Source organism: Schistocerca nitens, chromosome 1, assembly GCF_023898315.1.
Source record: "Schistocerca nitens isolate TAMUIC-IGC-003100 chromosome 1, iqSchNite1.1, whole genome shotgun sequence".
In the NCBI taxonomy this organism is placed as follows: Eukaryota; Metazoa; Arthropoda; class Insecta; order Orthoptera; family Acrididae; genus Schistocerca; species Schistocerca nitens.
Window position 1 is genome coordinate 479739408 of NC_064614.1, and position 19983 is coordinate 479759390.

General features: G+C 39.7%; 1 protein-coding gene across 1 annotated transcript in view; it reads left to right on the plus strand.

Moving 5' to 3' along the window:
* The window catches only part of LOC126255192 (uncharacterized), a 298436-nt gene that overhangs the window by 39671 nt on the left and 238782 nt on the right, over window positions 1-19983 (plus strand). Inside the window, exon 3 of the mRNA XM_049955377.1 lies at window positions 13366-13499. Within this exon, the coding sequence (XP_049811334.1) occupies window positions 13366-13499 (134 nt within the window). The remainder of the gene's footprint in view (window positions 1-13365; window positions 13500-19983) is intronic.

Sequence of the window (19983 nt, forward strand, 5' to 3'; positions counted from 1 at the left end):
AATGAACTGTGTTCTTTGTCAGGTGATGTCCCTTCCATAATGAGATTTTATTTTTATTTGCTTCCACTTCCCCAAAAAATAACGAATATGTTGCTTCTCACCTTTCAGTGTCTTACTGAGGATGTTAAAATGTGCAGTTAAGTCCAGGACAATGCAATGTCTGCAATTCATTCATGTTTTTTTGTTTTTCTTCAGAAATTCAACAATGCAGATCTTAAATTGAAAAAAATGTTGCAAGTGGGTCCATCAATTCAACCATTACAAGTTGCAGTAATATAAACGGTTATTTTTTGTATTATATGTGGGGACAAAGTGTAGGAAACAGTCCTCGAGAGGACAAGAAATGAGAAGGGTTGTAATGGGCATAAATGGGCATATGGTCAGAACTGCATTTCAATCAGTTGAAGGTGGAGATACAGTATCTTTGACAGTAACCCTGGTATCAGCACCAGACAGGTGGTTCACCAGTATGAGGTAAGACAGACAGTGGTGTGAAACATTCTTCATGACAACTGCCACTAGCCATTGTTGTTGTGGTCTTCTGTCCGAAAATTGGTTTGGTTCCAATCTCCATGCTGCTCTAACCAGTGCAAGGCTCTTCATCTCCGAATATCTACTGCAACTTATAAGGGGCGTTCAAAAAGAAACGAGCCGGAGGTGTAATTACAGAAACCAGTATCTGTATGTTAGAAGTATTGACCATAGCTGTTGAGACACTTGTCCCATTGTGACACAAGACGGTGAATGGCAGTCTCATGAAATTCCCCGGGCTGCTATGTTAACCAGTTCCACATGTACAGCTGGAAGTTGTTGTCTGAGGTGAATCGTTTGCCCCTCAGAGCCTTTTTAAGGGGACCAGAAATGGCGTAATCACAGGGAGAGAGATCCATACTGTAAGGAGGGTGGCCGAGAACCTCTCATTTGAATATATGTGGGAGTTCCACAACTGGAGATTGCCTGGTCATTTTGATTTGATGGCTTGGCAAAGGGTGATCAAGGTTTTGCGAATAATGCTTGGCATTCACTGTTGTCCCGTGCTGTGGGAAGCGAATCAGGAGGAGGCCATCTTGGTCAAAGAAGAACGTCAGTATAACCTTTCCTGCACTCATGTGGATGGCCTTGGCTTTTTTTGGTGTTGGTGACCCTGGATGCTTCCACAGGAGACTCTGTCGTTCTGATTCTGGTTGGAAGTGATGACACCATGACTCATCTCCAGCCACCACTCATGACAGGAACGCATTCTCCTTCTCGAGTATAGTGCTACAGATGAGGAAGACAGTGGGCCATTTGACATGCTTCCTGGTGTGGTTGAAGACTGTGGGTCACCCATTGGACACACCCTTTATGCATGTGCAGTCATTCCTTCATGATGGTGTGAACACTTCAGACGCTCAATCCGACCATGGCGGCTATGGCTTTCACTGTCATTTGGCAGTCCTGGGTAAAGAGTACATCCACCATCTAGACGATGTCATTGGTAATGCAGTGTGGTGCTCCAGACCGTGCATCATCGGCTAACGAAACTTGTCCTTCCCTGAAGCGTTTGTGCCACACCTTAACCCTTGCAAGGGACATGCAGTGTTCACCATACACTGGTGACATTCGTCGATGAATGTTCATTCCTCACACTCCTTCTGCTGTCATAAAATGAACAATACCTCTTTGCTCTTCATTTGACACCTCCATGTCTCTGTTTGCAATGCATCTGGCAGTGTTGGACGATTGATGCCTGCAGCTGCTAGCTCTGTATAGTCAAGTGATGTGCACGTGTGCCCTCTAACGACAACCTGTGAACTTCCATGCTCTGATCGGAACCACACCTCGTTACACACACCACAATATTAGCCTCCTGTCACCGGTTTGCGCATTCCATACTCCGGCTCATTTCTTTTTGAATGCCCCTTATACATCCTTCTGAATCTGCTTACTCTATTCATCCTGTAGTCTCCCTCTACAATTTTTACCCCCGTACTTCCCTCCAATACTAAATTGGTGATTCCTTAAAATGTGTCCTACCAACTGATCTTTTCTTCGAGTCAGGTTGTGCCACAAATTTCTTTTCTTCCCAGTTCTATTCAGTACCTCCTTATTGTTTACATGATCTGTTCACCTAATCTTCAACATTCTTCTGCAAAGCAACATTTCAAAAACATCTATACTCTTTTTGTTTAAACTGTTTATCATCCATGTTTCACTTCCATATGTGGCTACACTCCAGTCAAATACATTCAGAAAAGAATTTCAACTCTGTGTTGATGTTAACTAATTTCTTTTCTTCAGAAATGGTTTTCTTGCCATTGCCAGTCTATACTTTCAATCCTCTTTACTTCGGCCATCATCAGTTATTTTGGTCCACAAATAAGAAAACCAATGTACTCCTTGTGAGTGTCTCATCTCCTAATCTAATTCCCCTCAGCATCACCTGATATAGACTACATTCCATTATCCTTGTTTTGCTATTGTTGATGTTCATCCTTTATTATCCTTTCAAGACATTGTCCATTCCGTTCAGCTGCTCTTCAAAGTCCTTTGTTGTCTCTGACAGAATGATGATGCCCTTGGCAAACTTTAAAGTTTTTATTTCTTCTCTCTGAACCATAATTCCTTCCCCAAATTTTCTTTGGTTTCCTTTACTGCTTGCTCAAAATACAGGTTGAATAACATTGGTGATAGGCTGCAACCCATATCACTCCCTTCTAACCATTGCTTCCCTTCCATGCCCCTCGACTGTTGTAACTGCCAGCTGACTTCTGTACAGGTTGTAAGTAGTCTTTTGCACCATATATTTTACACCTACTACCTCCAGAATTTCAAAGAGAGTGATCCAGTCAACATTGTTAAAAGCTTTATCTAAGTCTAATCTTAGGGTCAGTATTGCCCCACATGTTCTTACGTTTCTCCAGAATCCAAGCTTATCTTCTCGAGATTAGCTTGTACCAGTCTTTCTATTCTTTTATAAATAATTCATGTTAGTATTTTGCGACCATGATTTATTAAATTCGTAGTTCAGTAATATTCACACCTGTCAGCACCTGATTTCTTTGGAATTAGATTTATTATGTTCTTTTTGAAGTCTGAAAGTGTTTTGCCTAAAGAGTTTTATCATGGCTGGCTCTGGCAAGGCTGTCAGTAGTTATGACAGAATGTCATCTACTCCCAGAGCCTTGTTTCTAGTTAGGCCTTCCAGTGCTCTGTCAAATTTGTCTTGCCATCATATCTCCTATCCCGTCTTCATCTACATTCTATTCCAGTTCTATAATATTGCTTTAAAGGTCATCTCCTTTGTATAGACCCTCTATATACTCCTTCCACCTTTCAGATTTCCCTAATTTGCTTAGGACTGGTTTTCCATATGAGCTCTTGGTATTTGTACATCTGCTTCTCTTTTATCCAAAGGCCTCTTAAATTTTCCTGAAGGTGGTATCTACCGTACCCCTGGTGAAATATACTTCTAAATCCTTACATTTGTTCTCCAGCTATTCCTGCTTAGCAATTTTGCATTTCCTGTCAGTCTCATTTTTTAGACATTTGTATTCCCACTTGCATGCTTCATGTGCTGCATTTTTATAGTTTCTCTTTTCATCAGTTAAATTCAGTATCTCTTGTGTTATCCAGAGATTTCTACCAGGGCTTGTCTCTTTACCTCTTTGATCCTCTGCTTCCTTCACTATTTCAGCTCTCAGAGCTACCATTTCGTCTTCTACTGTATTTCTTTCTCATGTTCTATCAATTGTTGTCTAGTGCTCCCTCTGAAACTCTAAACAAAGTCTGGTTCTTTCAACCTATCCGGGTCCAATCTCTTTAATTACCTACCTCTTTGCAATTTCTTTGGTTTTAATGTACAGTCCATAACCAATTAATTGTGGCTGGAGGCCACTTATGCCCATGAGAATATCTTACAACTTAAAATCTGGCTTCGAAATCTCTGTCTTAGCATTATATAATCAGTCTGAAATCTTCCAGTGGCTGCAGGTGTCTTCCATGAATACAACCTTCTTTTATGATTCTTGAATGATTAAATTACGCTCTGTGCAAAATTCTACCAGGTGGGTTCCTCTTTCATCTCTTTCCAGCAATCCATATTCACCTACTATTTTTCCTTTTCTTCTGTTTCCTAGTATTGAATTCCAGTCCCCCATCACAATTAAATTTTCATCTCCTTTAACTATCCGAATAATTTATTTTACCTCACCATACATTTCTTCACTCTCTTCATTATCTGCAGAGCTAGTTGGCATGTAAACTGTGATAGGCATGGGTTTCATGTCTATCTTGGCTACAACAATGCATTCACAATGCAGTTCATAGTAGCTTACCTGCATTCCTATTTTCTTATTCATTACTAAACCTACCCCTGCATTAACCATATTTGTATTTATAACACTGTATTCACCAGATCAGATTACCTGTTCCTCCTGCAACCGAGCTTCACTAATTTGCACTATATCTAACTTCAACTTATCCTTTTCCCTTTTTAAATTTTCTAATCTACATGCCCGATTAAGGGATGTAACATTCCTCGTTCCGATCCATAGATTGCCTGTCTTGTTTCTCCTGATGACGAAATCCTCCTGAGTAGTCCCCACACGGAAATCCAGATGGGGAACTATTTTACCTCAGGAATATTTTAACCATATAGTAGAACTGCATGCCTCGGGGGAAAAATTACAGCATTAGTTACCCCTTGCTTCTACAGAGAAAAACAGCCTCAAAATTTGAAGCGTAAGCTGCACTTGAGTCTCTTCTCTCTAGTCAAAAATGTGAGGTAAACTAATGGTTTATGGACGTTGCATGAAGAAAAAAGGTGAGGACCTTGGCCTGTGAAAGAACTAGTGCAATATCTTTTATCATCTGTGTGTGCCAACCATGCCCGTACTTAACAGGCTGTAACTTCAAAACACCCAACTGTGGGCTACAAAGAAGTGCCTTGGTATGTTGGCAGTGAACCGTCAGCACTGGTGTAGCCTCAGTGTGTAGGTGGGAAATATTGGTGCCCAGTCATCCTTGACAATGCCTCACATGTGAGCCATATCTGCACTTCCTGCGGGTCATCCTGCCTCGCTTGTTGGAAGACATGCCTTTGATAGTATGAAGGGCAATGTGGCTGCTACAACATGGTGGTGTTCCAGCTCACTGCTCCCTTGAGTGCAGAGCTAAAACACTAGTACATACAGAACAATCCTACTCTCATATGTGCTTTTAATCACTGAAACCAACACTATGAAAGATCTTTTTTATTTTGTACCTCCAAGTAGGTGTACCTGACTTTGAATACATTTCCGGCCATATGTCCATACAACTTGCTTGCTTCTTATTCTCTCAGGAATTGTTTTTTGCAGTTTGTTCTCATTTAGAAAAATCACCACGTATAAAGTTTCCATATTGTCCATTTATTCCTCCAAAAACTGTTGGTTCAGTAACCCATGCGACTTTAGAAAATTTACTATTCATACCGCCTACTTCATCACATGTTACATGCTTGTAAATTTAGAAGAAAGTGTGTATTGTTGTAAAAACTAATGATTCCCATGTTACTTGACTGTTGATTCTTGTCATTTTTGTTTTTTTTATCACAAACTAAATCTTTGTCCTTTGTGAATGGAGTTTTAAAGCTTTTTTGTAGAAAATTTGCAGTACCTAGCAGTTACAAAGCTGCATAATAAATATTGAGAATTCTCTTCCTTCACTTGGACAAGAACTGTGCTTCCGATTTTTTATGTTGCAAGACTGCCTCTTTTAGAATGGATGTCTCATTGCAACAGCCACTGGACCTTTGAATTTCCTTTATATCACAAACAAATAGCTAGGGATAAACAGTGTTGCCACCACAATAGGAGAGTCATGCTGACTGAAAGATGGGGTACCAAATGCCGGAAGAAACAGTATTGCATCACACTGTCAAATGAAATGTTGCATGATACCAAGTAGTCTCAAGAAGGACCAACATAGCCAAAACAAATCTTACGAAGCTAAGACATGCCCAATAGTGCTGAGGCAAGCTGAGTCCAGGACTGCATATGTGCAGCACATTGTATCTGTGTGAGGTCTTGCACACTATGGTCAAAACTGACTTTTGGGACTCAGAAGAGTAGGGGTTAATAATAATAGGGAACAACAACAACAACCTGCTACATAACTTAAAAGTGTAATACTTTTACAAGTAAAAGTGCGAAGATCTATAATGTATGATGATAATGTCTTGTTGTTCCCTTGAGCTCAGCATCTCACTCGTCTGGGGGATGCTGCCTCTGTTTTGTAGATGGGCTGAAGGGAGGACATGGATACATAGATGCTCATGGTATTTGCTGGCCACTGGGTGCCAAAGTGTGCGCATTGGTGTAGTGTAAAACTGTCTTAAGTTATACAGTGCAAATTATGTATGACCCAAAGAGCTTTGTACAATGGGGACCTACTGAATGAGGCAGTGCAGTGTTGAGGTACTTACTTCACATTCAGAATGGAGTTAGCTGTTTCTGGCCATCCTGATTAAAAGTGTTCCGTACTTTCCCTAAATCATTTCAGCAAGATCACAGCTGACCACATGTCCTATCCTCACAAATTGTACTTCTGTCTTCTTGTGTGTGTATGTGAGCTTCATTGTCACTGTGTTTTTATGGCAGGTCCCATACACTGAGGTGACAAAAGCCATGGGATAGCAATATGTTTATACACAGGTGGCGGTAGTACTGCATACACAAGGCATAAAAGGGCAGTGCATTGGTGGAACTGTTATTTGTACTTAGATGATTCATGTGAAAATGTTCAAGATGTGATTATGGCTGCACAACAGGAATTAACGGACTTGGGATCTGGAATGGTAGTTGGATCTTGACATGTGGGACATTCCATTTTGGAAACCATTAGGGAATTCAGTATTCCGTGGTCCACAGTGTCAAGAGTGACGAGAATACCAAATTGCAGACGTTACTTCTCACCATGGACAACCCAGTGGCCAATGGTCTTCACTTAACGGCAGACAACAGTAGTGTTTGCATGCAGTTGTCATTGCTAACTGACAAGCAACACTGTGTGAAGTAACTGCAGAAATCAATGCGGGACACATTATGAATGTATCTGTTGAGTCAGTATGCCGAATTGTGGGATTAATGGGCTGTGGCAACAGACTACCTACACGTGTGCCTTTGCTAACAGCATGACATCAACTGCAGTGCCTATCCTGGGCTCATGACCATATTGCTTGTGCCCTAGATGTCTTGAAAACTGTGGCCTGGTCACATGAGTCGTGATTTAATATGGGAAGAGTTGATAGTAGGGTTAGTGTGTGGCGCATACCCCACGAACTCATGAATCCAAGTTGTCAACAAAGCACTGTGAAAGGTGGTGGTGGCTCCACAATGATATGGGCTGTATTGACATGGAGTTGACTGGTTTTTCCAGTCCAGCTGAACTGATCATTGACTGGAAGTGGCAATGTCCGACTGCCTGGAAACCATTTGCAGCCATTCGTGCCAAACAACACTGGAATTTTTGTGGATGACAATCACCAGGCCGCAATTGTACGCAATTGATTTGAAGAACAATTTGGACAGTTCAAGTGAATAATTTGGCCACCCAGATTGCTGACAGGAATCCCATCAAAATTTGTAGGACATAATCGGTAGATCAGTTCATGCACAAAACATTTCATTGGCAACACTTCTGCAATTATGGATGGCTGTAGAGGAAGCATGGCTCATTATTTCTACAGGGGACTTCTAACAACTTTTGTCCATGTCTTGTCAAATTGCTACACTACACTGGGAAAAAGGAGGTCCTCCAACATATGTGAGGAGTTATCCCACAACTTATGTCACCTCAGTATATAATTACAGAATATGCAAATAAGTAAGTAAACCACACATCCTGGTGTAATGCCCCAGTCTTTACACTCTCAATGTCAAGCTTGGTCATCCAGGATGTTTGCAGATGACAACTGGACATTTGAACTGGTTGTTTGTTTCATCTGAGAAAGTGATTCTTATTCTCAGATATAACATTTTAAACTGTTTTCAGGGCAGGGTCATGATGGTTGGGGTTGGGTGTCTACTGCCACATTAGGCATCTGTTCCCATCTTTAACCTTGTGAAAGCAATGGATGAAGGGTGAGACAGTTGTGGGTGGGATACCCTCTGCTGCATACTGAGCCCTGGGAGACACTCAACACTGCTGACCCACCTACTGATCTGATAATTTGATAATTTACCTCATTTTGTTTGGCTGTTGTCAGTCGTACTGATGTTAATTATATCTTTAGCTTCCTCATGTTTTGTAGACTTTTGGGCCCACTGCGTTTTTAGAATCGTAATTGCATTATTTTCTCCTGTTTACTATTATTAATCATCTCATGGGGAATCATTATTTATTCTGTTGCTGTCTTAGCCCTGTGTTCGATTGGTGGGAGGGGTGGGGTAGATGTGGGCGGGTGAGGTGTGTATCACTGCAGATGAGGCCTGGGACAGCTCTTGTCTACAGTCTAACTAGCATACTGACCCGATTTGTATACTATTATCTCTATCTGTATTATTTTTCATTTGTGGTACCAGTGTTTATTTCTGTTCGTTGATTTTACCACATCTTCATACTATCATAAATTCGATGTGATCTCTGGTTGATGTCTTTAACTCAAGATGGAATATCTCCTGAACAAGGGACTGTTGACATCTGTTTAGCCCCTTAACCCCTGAACAAACAACCAACCAAGCAACCAACCAACAAATCCATCACACAGTAATATGCACTAAGAATTCGAAGCAATCAGGTCTGTGTTATATCTAATGACCTTTCATTAACATTGTCGTAAGATGCAAAAACTTTCCCTCCTGCAGATGACAAGAAGCAATGGAATAAAGTACTAGCCCTCTTACTGAAAAGGCATTACTCAGTAGTTTTCATAGTGCTTCATATCCTGTAACCAAAGTTTGTTCAGAGAATGAGAGAATGAAATACAAGGATTAGGTAATGTGCAGTTTTTGTGGCAACTTTTGGACCACAGTTTGGCTTGGCAAACCCATACTTCAAAACTATCGAAGCATCTTAGTTCAGGTACTTTTGCAGTGCACCTGATTAATTTTATACAGCTAATTTAAAAATATAGAACCTGATTCATTCTGCTTATTAAACACTTTTTTTGTAGAGATTCTCAAAGTACAGAAGTGTGCTGTAAGAATTACATTGGATATTAGTTTTACTCTGTCCTGCAGTTCTCTTCGGATAACTTATTATTTCAGTAATGGTCACAATACATCATACATTCATTTTATTTTCTTTGCCTTTATTAGTGTTCCTCTCCTCAAATAATAGTGCAAAGGATGATTATAATAATAAGACCAAAAAGAATCTCCGTGATGGCATTAGAACAGAAAGAAGATAAATAAGTAGGTACCCATCTATCCAGTAACTAGCCAGAGCATGTTGTATAGCTTGTGGTTACTAAAATGGGGCTTAGTAGCAAGTTAAAGAATTAACTGTGGGAATGCCTAATAGGCATTTGATAATGGTACTTCGTGAATTATATTCTGTCGTGTTATAAAAATGACCATTTGTGCCAAAACAGTCTCGTTGATTTGGTGTGTTTTACAAAACTGCTGCAATATTAGAAAGGCCTATTTTGTTTTTTGTTTTGTTTGTTGACAAAATAGACGTAATCAGATCGAGAAACCACTCCAGTCTTGGGTATTATTTGTATTAACAACTTTTTCTGTATTAGATAACGACATTTCGATTTTTCATGTAGCAGAACGTTTGACGAACTTCAATGAAGTAATAGATTCTTTCGCAGAAAGGAAAGCACGCCATGTAAAGCTGTAGCATGATTAGAGAGAGAGAGAGAAAAAAATGCTAGGAGCTAAAGATTGAAGAAATGTGTACTTTCTTGCTTGTGTCTTGTCTTTATTGGTTTTATGTATCCTATATTTAATTTGTCACATGAAACAGCAAGTTATTAGCTAATAGGCAATAAAGAGTGCAAATTTTCTGAAGAGTTCTTGTTAATTCCATTCGCTATTAATTGCGAGATTTTTTTTTAAGAGGGTCAGGCTGCCAAACCGGCTGACTGGGAGCAGGAGAGGCACCACAGGGCATTTCAATTTCCACTGTCCTGAATATAGTTTGATGGCATCCATTACAAAATATACACGTTTCAATACCACAGAGCGAAATACAGTGATGTGCGATAGAGGAATGCTGTATGAAGAGGTGTGGCACTGCACTTTGCCACACTTAAGAGCCGGCCGGGGTGGCCGAGCGGTTCTAGGCGCTACAGTCTGGAATCGCGCGACCGCTGCGGTCGCAGGTTCGCATCCTGCCTCGGGCATGGATGTGTGTGATGTCCTTAGGTTAGTTAGGTTTAAGTAGTTCTAAGTTCTAGGGGACTGATGACCTCAGAAGTTAGGTCCCATAGTGCTCAGAGCCATTTGAACCACACTTAAGACCAAACTACATGTCTTACATTTCCTCGAACACACGTTTTATGTTTCAGACTTTTCAGAAAGACGTGCGCTACAAGATGAACCTATTTTTGAAAATTCGATTTTTTTTTTTTAGTATTGACCCGGTTAGCAAATATCGTAGATCCAAGGCTGATGCGCAGAGCTGTTTGAGTTATAGTGGCTAGTCTCCACGTGACCGTGTTTACATTTAGTGATTTTGCTATTTCTCCTTTGTTTACTCTCGCGTCAAATGAAAAAATGGATATCTGTTGCCGGGAGCTACCAAGTGAATTAAAATGCATTCACATAATTACAGAAGGCTAAAATATGTTATTAGTTACAGATTTTATTTCCACCTTTCTGACAGTCAAGCATTAATCGCCTTGCAGAACAATGAAGTTATTTTTGTCTGTGTGCTAAAGGAATTTGACTTTTATTAACCTTTCCCGCAAAGGCAGTCAATGTATTTGAAATGAAATGTTTAATTCCACAGTACTGGTTAGTTTCACTGTTCGCTATTTGAAGTGCATGTTTTCATCTTCTAGTACGTATGGAATTATGCCATAATAAAGAACCAAGCATGATATAATACAGTACTGATCCAAGAAAATTTACAGCCAGAAAACCACACTGAAAAGCTTAATACGAGGTCGAGGTTATTGGGAATCAGGACATACGAATGTGCACTTTAAGTATGCATTTTAAATGTGCACATTTTAGCATGGTTCACGAGATACTGATGTTCTTGGAGTATCCTCTGATGTCTTGTTTCTTTTATGACATAATGTATGATCTTTCAATGTTTTACACGTACGTACATACGGGCTTTCTACGTCATGGTAGCTGCGCAAGTGCGGTGTGGCCGTTATCTGCGCTCTTTGGCAACTGCTGAAATGAACCTATTTCTAACAGGTCGCGGGAAAATATTGTGAATGGTGGTTTGAAAAGTGTTACTTTCAAAATAAATATCCTTATACGTAAGTTGAACTATGTGCAAGAATGTACCATGAATTTCTTAAATCGCAGAGCGTTTGACTCTCATTTAAAGATGAACTCTTTGATGACGAGCCATTTAGAATTTCGAATCCTGAAGATCAGACATTTACGTCATTATTAAAAATTTTACTGGCACATTTGTAACTTTCCCTGTTTGTGAGTTCGTGCTACTTAACGGTGAAGGTGCTATTGGCTGACTGCATCACATGTCCTATGCTCTGATTATCTGCTGTCATTAGCTGGCGAGATGACGTGACATGGGCTATGACTGACTTACAAAAGCGCATTGCAATCTCGATTTCAATGATTCGGAAAGTAACATGCAGTGTTTGGTGGAATTCCAATGTATACTTTCGTAATACGAAAATACACAGCGTGCATGTTGCTGCACATCAAAGATATTTCCAAAACATGTCTTTTTTCCATGAAGTGCCGGAAATTCAACGCCCGTGTATAAACCCATTGAGAGGTTTTGCAGTGAAAATATACTGTCACTTAACATGGAAAAAGTGTTTTCACCCGAGAGAAAGTGTGTTTTTAAACGGGAAATCCGGGAATTTTTTTTCCCTTGTCCGCGTATACACCCTGTATTAATTTCTAATATTATGAAAACGGTTCATGCAAAATTTAAGTAGCAGTGTCGGGTTATCGATGAAGGGATAATCTTGCATTTATCTTCAAATAACTTGGCACTCCCAATATTGAAAAAAATGGGGCACAAGGGTCAGTTTCTAGAAAAGCATTTGGCAGCAATGATAGAGATTGAATTTTTGCAGTGATTTAAAAACTTATTTTTTTGGCTGTAAGGGCGATAAAACTTTTGTAAATCTCAATATTTGTGCTGTGTAGTAAATTTACATAATGTTACTTGCTAATGCTCATGCAGGATACAGGGGCAGTACTACAACTGCTGTTTTATCTTCAGCTTTACACCTAGTCCTCTTTGTCAAGGGACTTTATGATAGTTTATTTATTGTAATTGTGAGAGAATTTACCTGGTAAATAATAAACTATGGAAAAATGTGTTATACATGGGAGTACTAGTATTACTGTTTTGAACTGTCAGTAGGTTTTATGTGCTGTGGCATTTATTGTGCAATGATTGTTGGTCTATGATAGGAAACAAGATGACTGTATTTGAGGGATTTGTTGCTCTATTTAAAATATTGAAATTTAGAACTGCAGTTCACGTATCTCATAATATCCACAATTTGTTTGTTGTTTCTATAATCTTCTTATAGTGGCTTTCGGAAAGACTCCCATTGAAAATTATTTCCATAAGATGACAACCTGAGACATATTCACCTCTGTAACTCATCTTTTTCAATTTTTGTTCATGCTAATAACCAATCCCTCACTCTTGTAGTTTTCAACCTTTTATTAATTCTTTATTTTCTTTCTTGCCTGTTTGTTTACCCATTATTTGGAGAGATTTTGTTCTACTAGTCATGTTTGTCCAGTGGTTCTCATACATGCATTAGACAAACCCCAGTTCACCTGTCCTCACCGCTCATTACCGTGGACTGCCTCACTTTGTGTATCCCCTTTGTCCATTTTTCATTCTTGCTTTGTTAATATCCATGTTGCTAACTACTTTGTCATTTCTCAGCTTTTCAATTCAAACTAGTTACTTTGTTGATGTGGTAATGCCCTTTTCCACCATCTCATTTTCTTTTAATGACTGTGCATAATGTACTGATAGAGCACTTGTATAGTCATACCTTTATCACTCACTACTGATCCTATTTGTTAAATGGTCATGTCTTGTGTGGACATTACGGTTTACTACCTTATGCAATGTTTACATGAATAACTTATGCAAATGTTACATTCAGGTGCAAGATCATCCTCTGTCCAGTTGTTAGGAATTTTTTAGTTCCAGTATTTTTAACATGTGTTAGAGTTATACTACATTTGTGCCTTTGAAATGACGTGATTGCAGAATGGACAGGACAGGGAGCTTTTAAACCAAGATGGAGCTATTTCTAGCAATTCTATGGTCGATGACTTGGTGGCAAAAATATTGGATGAAGAGTCACTTGTGGGAACTAATGGACTGAAGGATACTTTCAATGGGTAAGTCTGGAACATCTACCACTGCTTTCAATTAACTTTTTAATTACAAAATTGATTCAAAGCGAATGTATTGTTCTGAATATGTTGCATAGACATTATCTCTGAAAGCTTTCAAGAACACTACAGTGTCCATCCAAACATTTTTTTCACTGACTGAAACGTGAATGAAATTTCCCAGACTATGAGAGTTGAATGATGGAGACATACCAAAAATTTTCCCCAGTGTGTGTGTGTGTGTGTGTGTGTGTGTGTGTGTGTGTGTGTGTGTGTGTGTGTAAAACAGTTTTGAGCAAAAACTGTAATCTTCCCACTGACAAGAGAATTACCCACCTTGAATTGCTGAAACATTGTCTGTTTTACCTCACATCAACTAACAAAGAGATAGAGGGGCTGGCCAGTACTTACCTCAGCTCAGTACAGCCGATAGATACACAAAAAACAGAACCGAAAATTTACGTTCCTAGCTTTCGGAACAAATGTTCCTTCATCCCCATTCCCCTCTCTCCTCCCTGATGAAGGAACATTTGTTCCGAAAGCTAGGAACGTAAATTTTCGGTTCTGTTTTTTGTGTATCTATCGGCTGTACTGAGCTAAGTACTGGCCAGCCCCTCTATCTCTTTGTTAGTATTTGTTTCACATCTTTATATGAGATTTTCCATTAATCATTTAGATTACCTCACATCACATTGCTTTATCTGTAAAATTCTGCTTTTATGTACAGTTGGTCTTAGAAAGTTAACAAATATAAAGGTAGAAGCAGCAGAATTTACTGAAGGAACAAATCGGGTAACAGAGAGTCATGATCAACTGGACAACACAAAGTAGTTTCACAACATATGTATTAAGACATGCAGTACTTACGGAGTCAAAATAGATGTTGTGTTGTTGTCTAATGTTCTTCATGTTTTAGTCATTAAAGATCAACTGTGGAGTTTCAGTGAAGTGATTAAAAGACAGAACAGTGAAATAGCTCATGAGAAAGATCCAAATAACGCAATTGCTGTTGGCTTTTGATGTTGACATTGAATTATGCCTTGCAGTGTGGATACACTGAAACTTTTCGACAGCCATGTGTTGCCCTTGTCAGGTGTGCATGCTGTACCCATCTTGCGCACAGTTTCCAGTATCAGAGCATTTCTGTGACAGCTGTGTAAATAGTTGGGTGTCCAGCATAAGTAAATTCATCTGCCAGAGCACCAGTCGCAGATCAGATCACAGATTTGATCAAATTGTTGCATGATTTCATTGGTTGGGATACTGGAACTCAGCCCTTCATCATTTACCTCTTCCCGTTATCTAACCTTTCCATCACTCGGTAATGTAGGTCCGTTAACAAGGCTCAGTTACTGATGAATTGGAGCTGCACTGTACACACAATTTGTATTACAAGTGGCCTGATTTGGCATTCTCTTAATTCCAGTTATGAAGTGAAGTGAAGTGAAAAGATTTCTTGAATCTAGTCGGAGATTGACAACACCCATCTGCGTTAAGTCCCAAGTAAAAAATCCACAGTGCTTACAGCTCAAATAATAAATAATGTTCTTGAGAAAAGTGTAGCGGTAGCTTATAGCTTCAATAATGTTGTTGGACAAATATATAGAAATTCAATAAATGTGATTTCTCTCTCTCTCTCTCTCTCTCTCTCTCTCTCTCTCTTTCTCCCACCAAAAAATATTAGTCACTCTTCACTATTTGTGAATTGAGATTTGTATTCTAAGCAATGCTCATCACTGGTATGATCTAACTCAGATCAATACTGTGGAATTAATAAGCTATAGCTCAACACTCACTAAATTTTTCTAAGTCGCGCCATCACAAGAAAGTATTGTTGCTACTGTCCATGGGGAACCAAGTCTGAAATTGTGATACCACACACACTCACACAAGGGATTGAACAGCAAAAGTAATGAAACGTATTATTTCTGGTGAAACAGTCTCTTAGGCGTGTTTGCAGACTGCAATTACCTGTTCCCTTTAAGTGTAGGTTTGCAGCATCTTATGGAAATTTCAGTAGGTGTGGACCAGTTCAAAAAATTTGGTTTAAGTGACACATCTGGATCATGTGTGTTAGTAAAAGTTTCTTCTGTCAAAGTTGTCTTAATAGTGCTTTCCTTTGAGAGCTACATCAAAGCAGGCATGCCATAAAACTGGCAGGAATCATTCTGTTATACAACAAAACCAGTGCACATTCGTAACACAGAGTACTCAACAAACTGCTAACAATTTCCCAATGAAATTAAATATCTCTACAACTTCTATGCAATTCATCAATGTGACCAGTACCAGCCCGAACCAATGGCGATTCCTACCACACAACCGGTCAAGACCATGCTCCCATGGTAAGTAGCCCACGAGCCAATATTGCCTCTGGCTTCCTGTTCTTCTGCACACTTTTTTACATGGCCTGTGACATTACAAATTGATGTCAGATTGTGTCTTGCAAGTACAATCTAAATTATTTAAATTAATCGTAGTTTGTTACTAAAATGTATGTTGTTACATGCACACCAATGAAACAAGAAAATTAACCTTAAGTGCTTGGTTCTGCAATGATTGGTACCTGAGCTACATACTGGTAAAAACTGTTCTTATGTTTTATAATTTATAGTACAACAGAAATGCACATAAATGAAATGCTCATCAATGTTTCGTGTTATTCTGGAAGGAAACTGTCTCCAGTTTCTCGTCATGTTTTCGAATTTGTGTTTTTTGTATCATATTATCCTAATTTGCCTATTTAATTTTATCATAATCATTCATTAACTTATCTGCATAAATTGGTGAACTGCATCTTCAGATCTTGAATTATACAACTACAGTGATCCCAGAATGGCATGCTGCTGTGTGTCAATCTGTGTCTTACCTGTAAGTGTCTATAAGCTAATTAATTCTACCATTCTATTACCACATGCGATTGCACCTGTGTTTTGTATATCGTGTAAATTCAGTGCAGTTAAAATGATCACCCTTAATAAGAGCTAATCAGCAACTTGTGTGTCACAATCAGACTAACATACTGAAGATGTAAATTTTATAAGCTCTAAAGCATTTTATGTAGTGTAACTTGTAAAGTAATTGCTCTAGAGTAAAGGCATAATAAAGGCATTGCCGCCATTAATTTTGTCCATTAACTCTCTTCGTGGCTGTGTATTTGTCTATTATTTATTTTTGGACGCTCAAAATGAATATTCTCCACTATCTGCCATACTCCGCTGAGCTGAAAATGGAAGCAGTTCCCTGCCTCCAGAATACTGATCTATACTGGTTTTTACCTGACATCATTCCTATTGTCTGCGAGTGTTACCTGCCTTCCACACGCAGCCAGGTGTCATCGTACTGGGCTCTTGCTCCATTTGCCAGCTTATTAGAAATCTTGTCACATCTGCACTGAAACTACTCACACCAGATCTGTCGAGTAACAATGAAGTAACAGAAGCCCAGTTCCCCCCACAGAAATATTCAAAATTCAAGTGAACGTACATGATGAAAATCCTAGTTGGACATATAGACACACAACCACGAAAATGATGGATCTCCATTATAAATTGCTTCCCAATCGTGAGGAGAAATGCTAACACTTCCTAGCCCTGGCTGACCCCATGAAAGTGTCATCTGTTGACTGAGTTACTGGCTGCTCTAAACACTTCAATGTATAGGAACACATGCTGTTCCGACTAATACCAAGCTCAAGTGTACCTGTCATTATCCTATATTGTATTGAGCATCACATTAGATGGCAAACTTATGTGTGGTGGTAGAGAAGGATCAAACACCTTTATTTAAGTATGGTGACTGAGGAAAAGAAATCTGTAAGTGACAACTGGTACAGCCATTGCAAGGTTGTGGCAGATGTTACAGAAAATTAGTGAAGAAAATATTCTGCAGCTGCAGAGTTACAGTTCAATAGAGTTAAATTCTCTCAAAATGTCTCGGCTGTCAGTGAGTGGTGCTGTGTTGTATTCAGCTTTTGGATTTCCTGTCTAGGCATTCGTACATCCCTGTTATTCAGACACAAAAACTTTGTAGATGTTGGGGATTGGGAGTGTTCACTCCTCTCTCAATCCTTTCTGCTGCCTAGTCTCGACGTTTCCTATTCCAGTGATATTTGTACATCAATTACTGAAAATTTATCTTATTTACTAAAGGGGATGGATCCTGAATTAATGAATAAACATGCTTCCCATTTATGTTTTATAGGAGTTAAAATTTCATGCTTTCATTGAAGAAGTCATTGTCTTTTACTTTTTTTAAAGCCAAGACTTGCTGCTGATTTACAATGATATTTTGTAGTATCGCCCACTCAGGTTATGGTTAGATTGGATTTACTGGTGGAGAGTAAACTTGGATAAGTTAACATTTCCTGTGACAAAGATTTTGTCATGATGTTTCTCTAGATGGTTTTGGGAATTGTTTATGAGATTTGTGATGGGGAAATGCCCAAAAGTTGGTGAAAGCCATACATATTCTATGAACTTGCCTCAATTCGATAATGTGGTTTTACTCAGAGCAACATAATCTTACAGCAAGCTATAGTAGTGTGCACAAAATGAAGTAGCTGGTGAGGCAATGAACAGTGAGCCCTGTGATGTCCCAACCTGTACCATGTGACACTCCAACCATGTGTCATTCTATTGTGTGCGTCTGTAGCATCATCACCTGCCTAAAAAAGAAAGCCTTACAGTTGTCTGTGACATCGGCTTCAGCGTAAAGCGAACCGGAAGTCAAAAATTCATGAAGGCATTGATTTGAACTCACTGATAATTTATGAAATGGCAACTTTTCCTCTTTGAAATGATACAGTTGTTTTATTTGTAACTTATTTCTGAATGCTTTACAATTGTTTTATTTGCAACTTCATTCTGAATGCTTTTAAACACTTTCAAAACAAAACCCCGTATGATTACTTGCATGGGCATCTTCTGCAACAGATGTTATGTACCAGTTATTATTATTTTTTACCTATCTTAAGAATACTACAGTTTAATAGGAGCATTTCAGCAGACACGTTTTTGCATTAATTTGCAAACTAAGGAACCTGGCAATGTTTCATAACTGCAAAATATGTATATGAACTTTATGTATGTTATAATCTCCTTCTCCCACTCCTCCCCTTCTCATTTTGCTGCTTGTCTGCCAAGCCCGGCCACCCACCCTATGCCACGTTCTTTAATGACTCCGTTGGCTCCCAGTATGGAGTGCGTCCTTCTCCGTTACCTCCTGGAGTTTGCTTTTTGGCTATTGCACCAGCAGCTTCACTTCACACTACCCAATGTGTTCCCAATGGGGGTGTCCTCCACCACCTTGGCTTTGTGCGGCGACCCATGTTCATTGTGGACTTCATTCGTTTCTGGATTTGATCTATCGCTGTAAGTGTCTTGACCTCCGCACAGAACTTAGCTATGGTACCTTCGTGTACAATGATGACTTGGAGACTGATTGTGGTATTGGGTGTGCTATTGGCATCAATCATTTTCGATATTAGCTTCCAGAACACTGCTCAATATTTACAGCAGAGCTCTTTGCCCTCTTTCAGGCCACCCAGTACATCCGGCGACACAGGCTTTTTGATTGTCATACGCTGCGATTTTCTCAGTGCCCGTCAGAGCCTCTGTGTGCTGTACACAGTCCATCCCTTAGTGCAACGGGTCCAAGAAAGTATCCATTTGTTCACTGTTGAGGGAGCCACTTTGACGTTCCTGTGGGTTCCTGGTCAAGTTGGTCTGAAGGAAATGTGGCTGCTGACACTACTGCCAAGACTGCAGTCCTCGTACTTCAGTCCGCTAGCTCTTCCATCACTTTGGATGATCTCGGTGTTGCCGTCTCTTGGCAGGTGGTGTCACTTTGGCATCACCCCTGGTCCCTGGTTTTCTCTTCACAGGAACAGGTTCAGGTGAATCAGACCTCTCCCAGTGGCCTGCTCAACCTCATCTCGGCCCTGTCACCATGAGGCCATCATTTTACCTAGATTGCGTATTGGGCATTGTTGTTCCAGCCGTCGCTGTTTTAAGTGGTGATCCCCTGGCGCTTTGCGCTCATTGTTGTCAGTCATTGACAGTTCACCATTTCCTGGCCAAATGCCCTTAGATTGTCATGTGTGTTTGCGGTCTGCATTATAGGCTGTTTTAGCAAACAATGTGCGGGCTGTCGACCACGTTTTACTTTCTATCTGTCATAGCAGTGTGGCGAAGGACATTAATCTTTAGTTCAGGACGTCCACTGTCTCTAAAGAGTATTTTAGGGACCTTTCTCCACAAGGAAGTCCTTGTTTTTAGTCGCTTTCCTTCTGTTGACTGGGCTTAACGTATAGTCATTTTTAAGTTCTGTTACTTCCTGATGATCTAAGGTTATGACATTTTTAAGTTATCTTACTTCTTGAGGATCTAAGGCTATGACATGGGTGCTGATGTCCTTAGTTGTTTTTGCACCCTAAAACAAGCAAAGCAAAACAATCCCCCTCTCTCTGTTCATCGCCCCTCTTCCTCAC